The sequence below is a fragment of the Lates calcarifer genome, linkage group LG24 (genome assembly GCF_001640805.2).
Source record: "Lates calcarifer isolate ASB-BC8 linkage group LG24, TLL_Latcal_v3, whole genome shotgun sequence".
Taxonomy (NCBI): domain Eukaryota; kingdom Metazoa; phylum Chordata; class Actinopteri; family Centropomidae; genus Lates; species Lates calcarifer.
The window spans coordinates 9,409,479-9,422,081 of NC_066856.1; the positions used below are offsets into that span (position 1 = coordinate 9,409,479).

The 12,603-nt window shown below is 42.1% G+C and overlaps 1 protein-coding gene across 1 annotated transcript; it reads right to left on the reverse strand.

Moving 5' to 3' along the window:
• Positions 1-561: 561 nt before the first annotated feature.
• Positions 562-10,762, reverse strand: si:ch211-217a12.1 (alanine aminotransferase 2-like). Its single transcript, XM_018693109.2, has 12 exons — positions 10,597-10,762; positions 10,303-10,507; positions 6,166-6,255; positions 5,961-6,069; positions 5,635-5,768; positions 4,815-5,058; positions 4,556-4,635; positions 3,868-4,004; positions 2,774-2,948; positions 1,606-1,761; positions 1,404-1,516; positions 562-1,280 (listed from the first exon to the last, which is right to left on the reverse strand). The coding sequence occupies exons 2-12, from the start codon at positions 10,447-10,449 to the stop codon at positions 1,190-1,192; spliced, it is 1,476 nt and encodes a 491-aa protein (XP_018548625.1). The 5' UTR covers positions 10,450-10,507; positions 10,597-10,762; the 3' UTR covers positions 562-1,189.
• Positions 10,763-12,603: the final 1,841 nt, after the last annotated feature.

The window sequence follows — 12,603 nt, forward strand, 5'->3', positions numbered from 1 at the left end:
CACGACACAAACAATGTAAACAAGTCAACTATTAAGTAAAAAAACAGCTGAAGTAAGCGGACAAAGTTGCATGTTACGTTACTTCTTGAGGTGCTCACTGTACACAGAAGCAGCAGGCCTATGCGACTTCGCTCTTCCCGTCGCACTTGAAAGCTGGAAGCCATTTTTCAGCCAGTTTCTTGCTTCTCCTTCCTTAATAACAACATTTTTAGTACTCGATAAACGCCTCTGGCGCTCCCTCGGTTTGTTCGATTTGAGCAAACGCTGACCGTAGGCAAACTGTGATGACGATATGCACGTGGAGAATCTTGCCCTCCGGTCGCATCTCGCTGACGTCAAACGCAAACAAACCAAACAGTCCTCTGTTGATGTTGGGGCTTCTCGGTCACACTGTTGGTCACTGGCGAGTAAAAATGGAAGTTATAGTTTCATAGTGTCGTGGATGCAATGGGTTTATTACTTCAGCTGTCCTTTGAGAAGGCCACAATATGCCAAGCTGGAGGATATTTTTCAAATACTTCAAATGTAAAAACCAGCACTGACTACATTTCAGAAAACAAGTGTTGTAGAAATTCAAGTGTTTAATCATGTTTAAGAACAATTTAAACAATTAGTAATACAAATGGCTACATTCTGAGACTGGTTTTAAAACACAAGGATTGCCCTGGCAGTACTCGGTCATTCTCAATATGGTGCATCCTCTACAGCCAGTCAGGTTAATCAAGTAATCACTTAACATGTTAGTAAATTAATACTAACTATTTCGGCTGTAAAAGTCTTGGCAGCAGAGAGATGCACCTGCAGCAGCATCTGTGACAAGGACATTGGAAAAATCTTAACTCTATAGAATAACTTTATAGATAATAACATCTAAAACACCTTCTGAACATTACAAACCTGGCCGGGTAATACTTTGGGAAAGTGCATCATGTACTGAACATCATTACATCTTCATATGTTTGTATGTACATATGAGCAGGAAATCTCTTTTCACTATCTAAAGGAAATGTTCAAACTTCCTCCAAAATATCTTTACAAATCTGGTCTAGTGTTAACACCGCTTTGAGGTGAGACGTGGGTATTGCGGGAGTTGATGTTGAAGACTTGCTGCCTCATTCACACAAAGGCACTTGAAGATACTGGCACTGAACGAGTTGGTTCTTGAGATGCAGTTCAGGGTGGAGGATCGTTACGAGAACTCTTGCGTGAACCGCAGGTGGAACTCGCGGATCTTCTGCAGCACAACCTTCAGCTTCTCTGTGGGTGGCAAGATGGTCATCCTGAACAGAGAGAGACAGAGATGTGGGCTGATGGCAATACCGTCAAAGGTGATTTTTGTTTTTTGAGGATACTCCAAAACATTTTTTGCCAGGTTTAAAATCTGCCTGAGTCAGTGTACCAACCTGAAGTGGAAGGTTCCTTCTCTCTGCCCAAAGCCGCTACCTGGCACCAGACAGATCCCTTCCTCCTCCAGCAGCCTCATACAGTAGTACATGTCTGGGACCTGGCCTTCCTCCTGTGGACATACACATATACACATTTGTACATGTACCTGGCTACAAAGACGAATAATGCAGAGTGATGTAGAGTGTGTGTAGAGCATGCCTTGGCCTTGTCGATGGCCTTTTGAGGTAGAGTGATGCGGGGGAAGGTGTACATGGCCCCCTGGACCGGGTTACATGTGATACCAGGTACTGTGTTGAAGGTCTCTTCTGTTAGCCTGGCCTTCTCTGCCAGAGCTGCCAACACTGCTGTCCGCTCCTGGAGAGGGAAACAAAAAGAAAAACTGTCAAGGGTGAATGATTACGTGAACTCAAACCTATGACAATATACAAAAAGCAAACTTGCGATGTGTGTCTCAGTTCAGGTTAGGGATACTCAGAGAGATGGGGGGGCTCTAAGGCGAAGATAAACCCACACCTCCTCCCCAAATCATACAAGTTAAAGATCAACTTCTACTTAAGTGAAACATTTTCCGAGTTTATCACTAGATAGTTAACAAAAGGCCATCAAGTTAGATATCAACAGTAAACTGATACAGTGGTGCATAGTTCATGGTATATCATCCGTATAACTTCAATTGTGTTTGTAATGTGTGTTTCTCATGCCCTATGATGCTCAATTCTGTATTAGTATTTTCACCCCCTTGTGGCCAATAGAGGTAGGACAAAATGCAGCATACCAACACACTCACCCCATCCCAGTAACACTACTCAACTGCAAAGAGTGCTTTGTATTTCCTCGTTCCAATGTAACCTCACACACCCTTTAAAGGTGGAAAGGAGCAGTACATATCTACCAAACACAATGGAAGATGACTCTGGATGTGATTTCCTACTTTGGATGCACTGGGTTAGAACATAGGCTGAAATCCTTTGCCAGGTCAGTCATGAAAGTATTCATACAGTCATTATTTAGATTTGATTTTATTTTAATGTTTATTTGTAAGCATGCATAATGCATATGATCCTTTTGGCAGAGCTCAAACCTTTTTCTTACTAATGAAGATGTAACAAAGCATCTTTAATATATGTTAGAATGCAACAGCTAAACACATGTAATAGCATTTTCAGCATTCAAAAGCTGATTATTCACACTGCCCTGACTGTTGTGTGAGGACCTGTAACTTAATCACGCTCAGTACAGTCTTTGTGTGCATAGATTGTGTGTCATGGTATTTACGAGTATTTACATAAGTAAATTCTGTGTTTGCATACACTCAGAGCATTGGCAGGATGCATGCTGGCTGTTGTTCTTTGTGTGTTTTTCAGACCTTCATAAATGTGGTGTAGGAGGGTTCATCGGGCTGTGGTGGGTTGACCACCAGGTCCAGGAGAGCCTGTCCGGGAACGGGGGGACACAGACGCACCGACACCAGTTTGGTGAGTTGGGCCTTCACCTCAGGATCCATGTTAATCACCTCCATGTAGCCTCCACGGAATCCACACCTGTCAAAAACAAAGAGAGGAGAGGAAAGTCAAACACCAAGTACACTCTTGGTGTAGGTGATGTACATTTATTTTACATCTATTATGCATGTGCAAAAAATAAATTCATATAGTTATTTTACCTATGCACAGCAATACACAAGTGCATATTAGAAATATTGATATGCTGTATATATTACTATATTTTGTATTATATACTATTATATCTGTCACTATCCCACTTTGCTTGGGAATATGAGGACACTGCACTTTTGGTTAGGATCTTTTCTTCTTTTCTTACATAAATATTACACAAGTGCAAAAAAAAATTTTTATACACACTTACCTAACTATTGCACTGTGTATCCCTGTAGTTTTTATACTATTTTTATACTACTATTCTTTCTTTAAATTTCTTTCTTTCTTTAAATGCGCTGTATTTCTCTTCATTAGATGTGTTGTCAGTTGTGTTTACATTCTTTACATTCTACAAAAAAGACTCAAATTTGACCTTACTCCACTCTTTCCTTTTTACTTCTTCTACTGGAGCCTCCAGTATTGATTCAAACAAAAACAGTCATCTGTCAGTGGTTTATTCTGTAATGCTAGTAATTTATTTATGAAGCTTATAATCACAAATTACAGATGAAATCAACCCTAGCTTCAGGCATTTACTGATAACTGCTACATTTCTCAGCACACTATTGCCACCTCCAGATCAGTGTAATAGTAATAAACCATTGGCAGGGCTGTGTATTGTGACACCCAGGTGTGGGTGCATGTGATAAACAGAACAGTGACCCACTAATAAATAAACAGCTACTGGAGTGCTACTAGAGGTCGAAAACTCCACAGGCCATCTTTAAACTCTAAAAAATAAAATCTATGTTACATATACAAGACTAGTCTGTGTGTACTGTACATGTGTCTAGCTACTCACTCTCCCATGTAGCATTTGGAGGTGGAGTGGAAGGAGGCCATCTCCACTGTGCTGGAGTACTCTGGTCCCATCTCAAACAACACCTTCTTGAAGGAGTGAAATTTACAGCCCTCTGCATACACATTGTCCTGGTAGACCTAAAACAGGAGACCAGCTTAAATACAAAGGGCCATATCAAAATGGTGAAAAATGATCAACATCTGTACACATAAGAATTAAATAAAATGTGCAGAGTATCTACAAAAGTTGTCAATTAAAAATGTGTTCAGTCATTTACAAGGATGATACAGGAGTATATTTTTGGTCTCAGTCTCTATGGCTGTAGTTAAAGGTGTAGTTATAACTGGTGCTGTGCCGGACTGCATTATATTGAGAGGTGTTTCTGTTTTGTCAACCCTTGTTTAGTGGGATGGAATATTAGCACACAGTTGTTGTGCTGATCTGGGTGTGGGCCAAAACTTTGAGACATATCAGAATTCTGGTTGCATTCCACACAGTGAAGAAGAATGTGGTTAGCCTTTGAAAAACAAAACACCAGCTTTGACATCAATTAGTGATGTGGAAGCTGAAATGCAACATGCTTGAAATATTCTTGAAATTTCTTCAGTGCGAGATTCATTGCTAATTTGTTCTTGAAGACAGACTTAAGACAAACTTTTGAAAGGAGGAAATGACATTTGTGAATTACTTCGTCAGCCATGAGGAAGAGATGCTCCTCTTTAGCAAATCGGATCACATCTTCAATGCACTGCCTGCTCTGCACCTGACCTGTTGAACAGGATAACCAGCGTTGTGTACAGACAGACGGAGAAAACCAAATCTCAAAATATGGTTTGTCTAAACTGCCCAAAGATTTTTCACTCGAGATATGAGTTCATTTTTTATGAAAAAATTCCAGCCACTGTTTTCATCTGCAATCATGTAGAAACTACTGACACCAGACATACCTGTGGGGTTTCCGGGGTTGATGATGCAGAGGACGCGAGGATTGCAGTGCTGCCTGGCTGCGTTGAGAGCTCTCCTGAGCTCTGCCACATCCAGACTCCAACACTTGTCCTCATCCAGGTAGTAACTGATCTGCACGGCTCCCAGGTCGGCCAGGGCGGCCGAGTACAGAGGGTACTGGGGGATGGAGATCATCACTCCCGTACGGCTGCGACCCTCGCCGCACACCAGCAACTTCAGCATGGTCTAGAATGAGAAGGAGGAGGAAGAGGAAGACAAAGGTGGTAGAAGGAGTAGAAACATTTATTTTAGAAAATGTAGATGGATTGGCAGGATGTTCATGTACATTGAAGAGAAGGAGTAACCGTAGAGACAAAATACAAGACTGACATAAATGGTGAAGGACAAAATGTAACAGAGCAGAGCAGATATACTTAGCAAACAACCACTCCTATATGTATTCACTCTGTGTCAGAAATGTCACAGCTTAACACTGCAGACAACAGTAGGTATTGTAATGCAGCAGCTGAGTGTATCTTAAGGTCATTCAGTGGCCTGATTAGGTTGGATAAAAGCAGAGAAAATATTGATGTAGACAAAGGTCTATGGGTGGAGTGCTGTCAAGGATGTGCAAAGTACAGTGAGTATATAATTAACAGAGGTTCAATCAAGAACACGTTCATGGGTCAATCATAACATAAGTATGTCACCTATCCTGGATTCAGGTGACATATCAACTCACAAAACACGTGTAAGAAGTCTGACCAAAAGTTTGTCAGTGCTTTTTTATGGGGAGGGGACAGTGGAAAGTGTAATCCATACCACTATGGCATCACTGGCCCCGGTGGAGAGGTAGATGTTGTCGGGGCTGGAGGGGATTCCACCGTCTCTCCTCTCTATGTAGCGTGCCACATCCTGACGGATGCACTCGATCCCCTGGCTGGCGCTGTACGCCCCTAGAGTGCACAAAAGTGAACTTTGATTCAGACAGAACATGCTACATTGATTGGTTTAAATAGCGCACAGACACAGACTGTCCAAATTAATTATTAACGGATACATAAATGGAAGGGGGAAGCTAGTGACGCATGTGCTGAGAGGAGGGGATGTGAATGCGGGTTGGTGGAATGAGGGGGGAGTTGTCCGACCTATGCTATGGCCTCCACAGGACTCCAGAATACGCCGCGCTCTTTTCTTGGCATCCTCTGGAAACATGTTGTCCTCCAGAAGTTCAGGGTAAGAGCACAGAGCCAAGACCTAACGGGGTGGGGTGAAAAACATATCCAGTGTTGAAATCTCAGTCATTCTGCACTCAAATGACTTGAGGCAAAACACTGTACAAAGTAGTCCAACCTGTCTGAGAAATGTGATTGGTTTCTGACCCATGGCGTGGGCGTCACCTATGTTTGCCTTGATGACTTCTGTGAAAGGCTTCTTGACTCCCTAAAAGGACAAAGACAAAGAAATGTGAGAATCAGTTTTGCTGGACAGGTAAGTCTCTGAGCATGACTGACAAAGCAGGTTAGAATATATAGACACAGTGGGAAAAGTGAGAACCTGGTGACTCTCATTCTTACATACAATGACAGGCTTCTCAGCAGGGAGGATGTGTCTACACATGTTAAGTGTGAAGGAGACACGACAACTTCAAGACTCTACAGCGCCTGCCTACATTAATAACCTTGAGTTTCACAGCTGGTTTATTGATATTGGACGTGGGCCTCAGACATTCTTTTAACACCTGTGTATCAAATCTGAAAGGTTATCACGATAAGGAACACTTTGTTTTACTAAAGCTTCAGAATGTCCCTCACAGGCCCTCTGTGTTGATACCACCTGATGGCTCAGCCTGCAAATCAAATCAGAGCCACTTGTATTCATGTCACACAGATGTACCCTTTGGTCCCTAATTGCCCGCGCATGCTTCTTCTCTCATTAGCACTCTTTTGTTTTATAAAGACCCCTGGCAGAGAGTTGGAGCTGCTGGCCTGGGGAAGGATGACGCTGCTGCTGCTGCTGCTGCTGGGGCTTACAGAGACACAAACACCCTGTACTGTTTGTGGTTGGGGTATTAGCCGAGCATTGCTGGCTTAATCAAATTGCATGATGAGCGCGGATCGTTTCATTTTATTCCTCATCAACTCCTTCCTTGAATCCACTCGCTATTCCTCTCCAATGAGCCAGCACGTCCTTTTTCCTCATGTCTTTGACCAAATTGGATCCTGCAAGCTCTGGTTTCGTGCCTGTAGGTCTGTTTGCTCTTTCATAACATACTGCACCTGTTGCTGTTTAGCAGATCAGGTAATGTGACAACAGATGAGCAACAAGGCTTAAATAAATATTGTTATAAGGATTTTTTGGCTTTGGCGACATTATATTTTACTACATGCTGGTGTAAAATACAAATGTCCAATAACATTACTTGAACTGTTAAGAAACTAAATGTTAAATGTGAGTTATGTGAGTTAAGTGTGATGCCTGAATCAGACAAACACCAAATCTAGCCTTTCATTCACAGGTATGGACAAAAAAAAAAAGTTTTATGATCTCTTTTCAAATCAGGTGAAAGCTGATTGCTGAATAAATCAAATCTCACAAAAAGTCAAACAACAACACAGCAGTGTGAGCAATAAACGTTTGCCTCGAACGTGCCCCACCCTGTGTTTTTACTGAGCTCACATTACATAATGATAATAACATTTTTCATTTCACATGCAAATCACAAAATTATTATTATCACATGACTATTTTGGTCCAATCGTGATCGAGAAGAATAATAACACTGAGATTGCAGACGCCCCCGGACACATTCAAGTCTGTACCGGTGGGAACATTTTGGTTTTGTTATTGGCCTGTTCTCCCACATGCAAGTAACCTGTCTTTCTTTCCTACATTGAATAAACAGAGTACTCAGAACATAAGAAAATTATACTCACATGCGTCATAATTCAATGTGAGTCTAAAATATCTTTAAAAATTATACTGTTTATTCAATCCCTGTTTTCCTAGATAAAATACCAGGCAAAAGGCCTTCAAGGACACAGGGAGAAATTTCCTTTAGACTGAATCAATATTATCATTTCTGTGTCCTTGCATGACGGTAAGAGGAAGACCCACATGATCCTGTGGGTTAGCGTTAAGTCAGACGTGAGCTTCTTTGAAATCCAAATAACTGGATGCAGCACGTTTCCTCTCTAGCCCTCGTCCCCGAGGTTCTTGAGCAACAAAGAGGCTGCTTGTTCCCTGGGAGGGAGGGAGGGAGAGAGAGAAGCCAGTCGCTTCCCCGGCTCAGCGCTGAGTTCTCCTGCTCAGTCAGCACCAGGCACTGATTACACAGGCCCGGACCAGTGAACCAGGCCAAGAAACCCTGTGGGTCACCCGGATGAATAGGGCCCATCCTGAATGCACATTTCACTTAGTCGTATGATGTAATCTGAAACTGTCCTCCCTCTGAGTCAGTTCAGGCACGCAAGGATAATTGGAACTGTGCTACTTCAATCTAACTGATGCAAATTGAAAAATAACCACCACTGCTTCACTCATGTGATCTATCTAACTTAATACCATTTCTAACAAGATGCCAACTGAAATGAACCTACCTCTGGCAGTTCACTCAGAAGAAAGGGAGCACAGTTATAGGATATAGAGGAATTATATGAAAACACTGTGTGGATTCTTTTTCTGATCTCGTGCCCTGTCGTCACCCCTTTATTGTCCTAGACAATGCAGACTTGCCGGCAACTGAGATCTAAGCCTGAATTAGCTTACTGCAGTGCAGGCACTGTCATGCCAGATGTCTGGCTAAGGATTTATAAGGGTCATCAACACACCAGCGCACACACACTTGCGTGAAATCTGCTGAGCCATCAGTAAAAGTGTGCCAGTCACAGATCTGACAGGAAGCAAAACCCCAGATGACTGGGATGACTGCGGCCGTGCAAACCCTCCTGACCTCTTAGAAAACTCCTAGAGTTTACATTTCAGGCGTTTGTTTGCGTCGCCACAAGTGTTACTGCTTAACAGGTGACTTGGAACAGGAAACTTGCTAGTTTGTTTGCTATTCAGCACATAGTTGTGTTTTCTCAGGGAAAACACTTGTCAACACACTATTAAAAGCAACTCATGTTAACCTAACACACTATTAGCATATGCTGTAAAAAGCTGGTTTGTCTAAGCTAATGTTTGTGTCTTAAAGCACTCTCTCTTCTGGACTTTGGATCTGATCTGTCTAACATAAACCTATAATTCGTAAATAAAGTTTACGGCGTTACAGCAGGAATCTAGTCAAACATTAAACATCAGGTTTGTTTTTGGTTTCCTTTTTTTTTACGTGGAGGGTTTTTCCTCCAGTGGATTACCGAGAACTCAAGCACTTTCAGCAGAACTGGGTCTGCTTGTAATGAGCCTCCTCACAGAGAAAGGCCTGAGACGTTGCTGGGCCTCACAGCTGCAGATAGTCCAATGAACTCTCTCCCCTGTGGGGAGGAGGGAGGTGGGCAAAGCTGGAGAGACAAAAGAGGACAGAGAATGCACCCTCTCTTCTTATGTAATAACCATCCACAATATACTCTCGCAATCCTGCAGCCACCTCAGGCTAGAGCAGAATGAAATGTACTCAAAGCCGGCTAGAACCGCCCCATCCAGCTTTTTTACGTGTCTTCGAAAGAGGACATGACTGCACAGAGGGTTGCATTACGCCTTTTAAAGGACCCCTTGTTCAACCTGTTCTTAGGAAAGCACGGCAGATCAATAATACCCCCTGCAGAATGTAATATGAGTTGTGTTGCGCAGCAGTGCAGAGGCAGAACATAGCGGGCACACCACAGCTGACATGGACTTTTAAAAGCTGACCTACTGTCTATATCCTGCCTCCACTCTCTCAGCCAGTCAGCAAAAACTGTCCATGACAAACATCTTTTTTCAGCAGAGCTACCTACTTCTTCCTCTCTTTTTATTTTTCTATTTATTTCCATATCTCAAGGAAACAGAGCAAGGAAATAACTTTTTTTACGCTGTAGCTGGTGTGTGCCAAATCCACCGAAAGGCACTTTTAATATTTTTTTAGTTGTAGTGTTTTTAATAAAAGTGGAATTTTCCAAAGGTGTTAGAAAGAAAAGATAAAATCACCAGCTTCAGGCTAAAAACAACCAGTATTTGGCTGCTGGCTGGAGTCAAATTCCAGCTGTTTAAGCAGATCAACAGCTGTGCAGTCTACCCATTCATCCTCTCTCATTCCCACAGAGACACGAGTTGATTTCACAATTTGTTTTTTTGTATTTTCTATAGACATGATTTTACTCTCATGAGTAAAAACGATACTGTTCCCAAAAATGGTATGTGTAACACAAGCACAGTCTTTTATAACTTTATGTAACTCGCCACATCAGCTCCTCTGACACATTCACTTTGTTTTTGATTCTTCTCGTGCTTATCTGTTTATCTACGTCCTCGTGCGCCGAGGCATGTAGCAGCCCCACACTTGTCCTTTACCTCTTTCAGCTCCTTCTCGATCTGCACCGCTCGTTGGACTATGGGGCCCCGAACCGCGTACTCGACCCGCTTCACATTGGGGTTCATGCTGTCCAGAGTCAGCACCTTGCCCCGGTGCGAGACCCCGTTCACTGCCTGTTGGGACATGTTTCTGTTATGTCACGCGCACGCTGTTTTCCGTCGATGCCACACGCTGGACTGATATCTGAAAGGTGAAAAAAATTGAGAAACATTAAGGTTAAGCAGAAACTGAAAAGCAGCTGTACACGAGCAAATAACTGTATCAGCTGTTACCAGTTTTTCCGGCGGGGACAGCGGAGCAGGAGTCTGTTCTGCTCGTGTGTTTACTTCTCCTCCAGCTCCTCTGGGCTCCAAACTGACAGTTTAGTCCGTCGGTGTTTCATATTCCCACCCGGGCGCCACGCCTTCGCTCGCTTCTGCTCATGGTTGGTTAGATTTCTTCACTTACTTCGCCTCTGGCTTCAGCGTCCCAAATGACGCCTTTACGTGCTGTAGGAAGAAAAAAACTTTAGCGCAAGGGCTCTTCTCAGGGAGAAAAAGTTTTATATGAAAAGTTTAAGAGGCGTCTTTTAGCGATAACAGACTAATCTACTGGAATAATAGTAAAAAGCCAATTCTATTCATACTCATTATGCACTTTGATCATGAGGTGTTTTTCTTTGGTGGGCAGCTTGGATTTCGTTAGCATACAATACAACAGCAGCATTCAAAACTTATTAATCATCATTATATTCTCTCTCTTCTTTCTTGCTTTTTTTTTTTTAATCAAAAAATGATAACAATCTATAGGCTAAAGTTTTTATGACAAACTTGGGTACTGCTTTGTGATAAGGCACCATTTATAAAAGCTATCTAAGCTGTAACTATTTACTTTATTAGTGGTTAATTAATTACCCCTCCAAGGCACCAGGTCTGCAGCCTTAACAGTGTTAGTAAGTCATTAACAATGGGCACCATGTCCCACTTTCTAATAAGTCATGTTGTATCCAGCTATAAATGTTAGTAACCCATTAATACTGAGTAATGAGTTTCTCAGTTTGTAATAAGCTATCAGCAAACTTTGGCCAGTCACCTATAAATGTTAATAAATTGTTAATAAATGGTTCTACAATAATCTGCTATAATAATCTTGCAACCCACAATTTGTACTTATCAGTGGCTTATATTAGTCCTGTAAAGCATTAAGTTCAATTTATTAACCAGCAACAGAGTAATTACAGCTGAGAAACCTTCCATACATTGTGTCTTAGCAGAAAGTGGTGCTCAAACTTAGGAAACAGTGGCTGATTTACAAGTCATCCAGACAAGAACCAGTTCACCTGAAGGAGGGTTTGCCATAGCGTGGGTGTTACAAATAACATTAACAACTGTGTAAATGAGCTTTGCATTAACATGAACACTGAGGAACTTGAGGGTTCTGTTATTGCCACTGTGAGATAAGGGTGTCTATCTCAGAACAGACCTCTGCACAGCTTGGGTGTGTTGCACTGGTCTTACAAGAAACTTGGGCAGCATGTTTTGTCAAAAGATCCCTTAATCTATCATGTGCCCCGCATTATGAACAAGGAGTTTTTTTTTGAGAAAAAGCCTAAAATTAAAAGGTTGATATAGGGTTTCTCTGAATACAATTAGGATGACAGAAATAGACAAATTGTAGCTCACACCCATTATAAGCAAATCTTGTGGTAAAGTATGTTTCCCCTCAGATAGTGTTTACTATAGAGCTGCACTTTGGGACTAAGGCTAAGGCTGGCTTCAGGTTAAAGGAAGGGGAAACAGACTTTGAAACAAGTCTGAGAAACAGTTTTGACATGAAGGTGTGAGGCAGCAGTGATCATTGCCATCTCTGCATTCCCCAGCACCTGGTTCACAGCCCCTCTAAAGTCTTTATTAAACCAGGTAGAACATAACATGACAAAGCATTGGTTTGAGATGATGTCACACTGGATTCTGACCTGACAAGGATGTCAAACCTGCATCTGGCAACAGCAAAGGGAACATCACTCCAGAAGAGCTGCCTGCTGGGTTGAGAATTCAAAGGGACAAGTTAGTAAAAGATGACAGAATATAAAAGAAGAAAGACGGCGATGTGCAAAAATATTTCTTTGCATTTCTTTTGTTTGGGAAAGAGAAAAAATGGTGTGCGTGTGTGTGAGAAGGACAGAGTCTTAAACAGAGAAACCCCCCAGATGTCTTGGAAAGGGCTTAGGAAAGACATTTGATATCCCAGACTAAAACAGTTCACATATAGTCATGTGATGTCCTGGTGACTTTAGTGTG